General features: G+C 43.2%; 1 protein-coding gene across 1 annotated transcript in view; it reads right to left on the reverse strand.

The window, feature by feature from the left end:
- Positions 1-728, reverse strand: part of LOC113451050 (cytokine SCM-1 beta-like) — a 4,301-nt gene extending 3,573 nt beyond the window's left edge. Inside the window, exon 1 of the mRNA XM_026722418.2 lies at positions 514-728. Coding sequence (XP_026578203.1) covers positions 514-583 — 70 coding nt within the window. The 5' untranslated portion in view covers positions 584-728. The remainder of the gene's footprint in view (positions 1-513) is intronic.
- Positions 729-4,490: the final 3,762 nt, after the last annotated feature.

Here is a 4,490-nt window from a genome sequence, read left to right on the forward strand (position 1 = left end):
AAGACCTAAAAATGGCAAACAAATGAAAAGCCATCGGTTGAATATTCAAGTGCCTTCTTTGGTATCCATTTGCAACCAAAAAAATCAAGGATCTGTTTTGGTGACCAAATCTACACAGCTCTCTGTGCATTAAGGAGTTGTGTACACATATGAAAATCGGCACTGCAATGTTCTACCAGACCATAGGCCTAATGCATGATGATATCCATGAAAAGCTATATTTTATGCTTTGCACACTTTAAAGGGGTTGCACAACTAATATCTTAATAGATATTTAAAAAACTTCAAAGGCACAATGGAATCAACTATTTTATACATCTATGAAAATATCTATAAGTTTTTATCTTCTTAAACTGACAGAAAATAGACTAGAAATCCAGAGAGAAATTGAGATCTCATTGAAGCTGATTTTACTTCTATGGTAGAAGAGTGTGTAGTACAAATAGTATACCAGCTAGGAATAACAATTCAGATGCTACTCTTGAATTAAAAAGAAAAAAAATCCAAACATACCTCTGATAATATGGACTTCGAAATTCTCCAGAAAAGAAATAGCTAGAATGATTGCCAAGTAAAGTCTCATGGTTGATCTTTTCCTTAGGACGATGGGGAGATGAATATTTCAAGGCTCATTTCAACACACTTATGTACTCTCTGGACTTTCGGAACAAGGGGTGTAATGGTAAGGATGAGAGATGGAAAATATTTTTAAAAACCCCACCTGTTCATATTTTAAGATAGAAGAGGGAAAAAAAATCCCCTCTTCCGTTCTATCCCCCAATCACGAGCTTTTTCCTGCCACAATGTGGTTATGTCTGCAAAAAAATGTCACAGTTAGTTTTATTCTAAGTCTAAAAGAAAGTTTTCTTCTGTCCACAGTGGAAACCAATAGTGTGACTACGGTTTTATCACCAAGCTGTGGATTTACAACACTATACAAATTAGGAAATCAAACTGCTAGATCAGAAGACCTGACCATAGTAATCTAAATTTGCTATCTATTTAGAGAGAGACATAAATATGGGCATTATTTCTCAGGACTTCAATGAATAAAACATTACCAATATGAAATTAAAATATATGTGTGTGTATATATATGTGTGTGCGTGTGTGTGTGCAGGTCTTGGTGTGTTCAGGTCTTTTCCCATGTAAGATTGACACGGGAACAGACCTGAACACACCAAGACCTGCATACCTTTTCCCCTTGAAAATCTACATACATACATACATACATATATATATATATATATACATTTGTTTTCTTAAGTTTTCGTGGGTACTTACAGATGAACACTATACAGAAGCCTGATGATGGCAGATGAGATTCTGCCAAAACGTTGCTACAAGTTTAAAAGCACAACTACAATGACGTGGGAAAATACCCGAACGAAGCTGAATGCCATATATGTATGTATGTATGTATGTATGTATGTATATTCCAAAATATAATATGATGAACTATTGATAAATTATATTTCTTCGCCACAGACCTACATATTATACCAGTTGAAATGGAGACTAAGAACAGTTTGGAGATAGATGCTTCTCCATAAGGCTTTGTAGGTAGCCTCAGTCTAAATAATGTTTCAAAGTTATTTTGTTTATTTAATGGCGTAACTTCATGGTTAGTGTTTGAACTGCTTAAAGGAAGGACAATATGGGTATAAAGTATGCCATTAAAATATTACTTGTTGGAATAATTAACTCTCTGTAGGGTTAGCTAATCTAAAATGCATGGCATGAAAATTTTAAAAAAGGAAGAAGGAAGGAGAAAAACACCAAAACCAGCAGCTTGTTTTTAGTTATGACCTTTATATAATGAGGAGCCAACTTAATAATAATTGTAGGGAAGATGATTCTTAAATGATAAATACGGTTCCTCCCTTCTACAACCAGACCCATGTACTAATTACTGTGGGAATTACACTCATCATGTAAACTACACTGAACTATGAGACAACTCCTACATATTTATCTGTTTTCAGTGGTCAGTGCAGTGGACCAGTTGACGACACCTGCAATGAAACAGGATGGGAGTCACACCATTTGTTCTCAGAAATAATGTAGTGAAAATGACCAACCCTAAAATTCCATAGAAATGGCAGAAGTAACTTGATTTTTTTTCCTGGCCCCTACCATGATAACATTTTAAAGAACTGCCTTAGGCACCATTTCTGCCACCTTATACATCATAACTGTATTGCTGGGATTTCAACTTGACTGGGAAAGGGAGAAGAAGAAAAACCCTGGATATTGGACACAACGTCTCTGCAGATTCCTTCAGTCCTTTGAGAAATACACAAATACTCTGTTGGATTTTGTTGGCTAGGCAGATGTAACTGAAGGTGGGCAGTGCCATAAATAGCCCTGTTCTATGAAGGTCTTTATAGATCAGTGGTTCCCAAAGTGGGCAGTACCGCCCCCTGCGGGGCGGTGGGATGCCTTAGGGGACGCTAAGAGGCAAGTGGGCTGGCAGGGGGCACTAAGAAGCGGCAGGGGGGTGTTTGAGGTGCTGGCCCTGCAGGTTCATCCATTGACTTAGCCGGCACCTCCAATGCGGAAGCAATGGCGCGTTATCTGCTGCCACGGCCACGTTTGATGTGCTGCCCCCCTGCCACCTCTTAGCGCCCCTCTGCTGGCCCCCTTGAGGATGCTAAGAGGCGGCAGGGGGGCATTCGAGGCACCAGTCCTGCAGGTTCACCCATTGACTGTAGCACCGCTCCGGAGCCAGCAACTCTAAGGTGGAAGCAGTGGCAAATTATGTGCCACCGCGGCAGCTTTCAATGCACCATCCCCCTGCCACCTCTTAGTGTCCCAAGGGGGCTGGCAGAGGTGGAAGGGGTGGAAGGTGGAAGCTGGCAGAGGTGGAAGAGGTGGAAGGGGGGTGTTCGAGGCACCAGCTAGCCCTGCAGGTTCACCCATTGAGGCACCAGCTCCGGAACAGTGCTACAGTCAATGGGTGAAACTGCAGGGCTGGCCGACGCCTCGAATGCTGCCCTGCCGCCTCTTAGCCCCCCTCTGCCGGCCCCCTTGGGGACGCTAAGAGGCAGCAGGGGGGCATTCAAGGTGCTGGCCCTGCAGGTTCACCCATTGACTGTATTAATGCTCCAGAACCGGTGCCTTGAATGCAGCAGCATGTTGGGAAAAGCCGCTGCCACCGCTTTCCCAAAGTGCCACCGCTGTTGCATTCTGTCTGTTTGTCCGTCCATCCATCCATCCATTCATCCAAAAGGTTTGTCTGTTTGCCTGCCTGCCTGCCTACCTACCTGCCTGCCTGCCTGCCTGTCTCTCTCTCTCTCTCTCTCTCTCCCTCTCTCTCTCTCTCCCTCCCTCCATCCATCCATCCATGTTCGAAGCGCCGGCCCCACTGGCACATTGGGAAAGTAGAGTAAAGCCAGTCTGAGAGGGAGGGAGGAATGGAGGGAAGGAGGGAAGGAGAGAGAGAGAGAGAGAGAGCAGATGCATCAGATTGAATGAGGCCTAATTTAGACTGAGACTCTTTTCCACATTGAAACATCTTTGCCAACACATTGAAACCTCTTTGGCTTCTATTAAAGATTTTGTGGACAAAACATTGTCAAGACTATCAGGAAGCTCTCACATTTTGTTGACGCTTTAAACAAGATCCATTGGACCAGATCTCCACCCTAAAAATTACTTTTCCCCAATGTATTACAGTGCCAATTCTGAAAAAGGCAAAACTAAAATGTACTGGTAAATTACAAGAAGAACACACACACACACACACACTCCCTTCTAACCCTTCTGGAGCAGGTGATTGGACTAGAATAGATATCTCATTATCTTTCTCCTCCCTCCTTCTTGATTTCTTTTTCTTTCTCTCCCTTCCTTCCATCGCCCCCCCTCTTTCTTTGTCCCTTTTTCTTTCTTTCCCTTTTCTCTTTATTTTCTCTCTCTTATTCTCTCTTTTCTCTCTCTCTTTCCCATTCTCAGGCTCATCTCTTTGGATCAGGGGTCGCCAAACTTTTGGACCTCAGGGATCACCAAACTCATAATTTTCCCGGAGACCACTAATATGAATTTTGACTGATGGTGGCTTTCTGGTGTTGGTGGGAGAGAGAAAGAGAGAGATCTGATCCAACCTCTCTCTCTCCCTCTCTCTCACACACAGGCAGGGTGAGATTTAGACCCCTGATCTAAAGCTGTCAAAACTCCAAAAACTGGTCAAGTATGTCTGGACAGGCCAGTCATAAATTAGAACACTTGCTAAACAACCGGTCATTAAGTGAGGACTACTTGTATTTGGTTTGCCAGTCACCTGGCCATGCCCACCCAGTCACATGGCTAGCAAGCCTCGCCCACCCAGTCATGTGACCAGCAAACCACACCCTCAAATTAAGCTACACCCACAGAAATTTGAATCCTACCCCTGGGTGGGGGGCACCGAGGATGAGTTTGTAGTACCAAGGGGACAGTGGACTGAAAAAGTTTGGGAACCACTGTTATAGATGATAACTAGCCCCTTAAAT

Source organism: Pseudonaja textilis, chromosome 7, assembly GCF_049901715.1.
Source record: "Pseudonaja textilis isolate UNSWEBS1 chromosome 7, rPseTex1.2, whole genome shotgun sequence".
NCBI classification, from domain to species: Eukaryota; Metazoa; Chordata; class Lepidosauria; order Squamata; family Elapidae; genus Pseudonaja; species Pseudonaja textilis.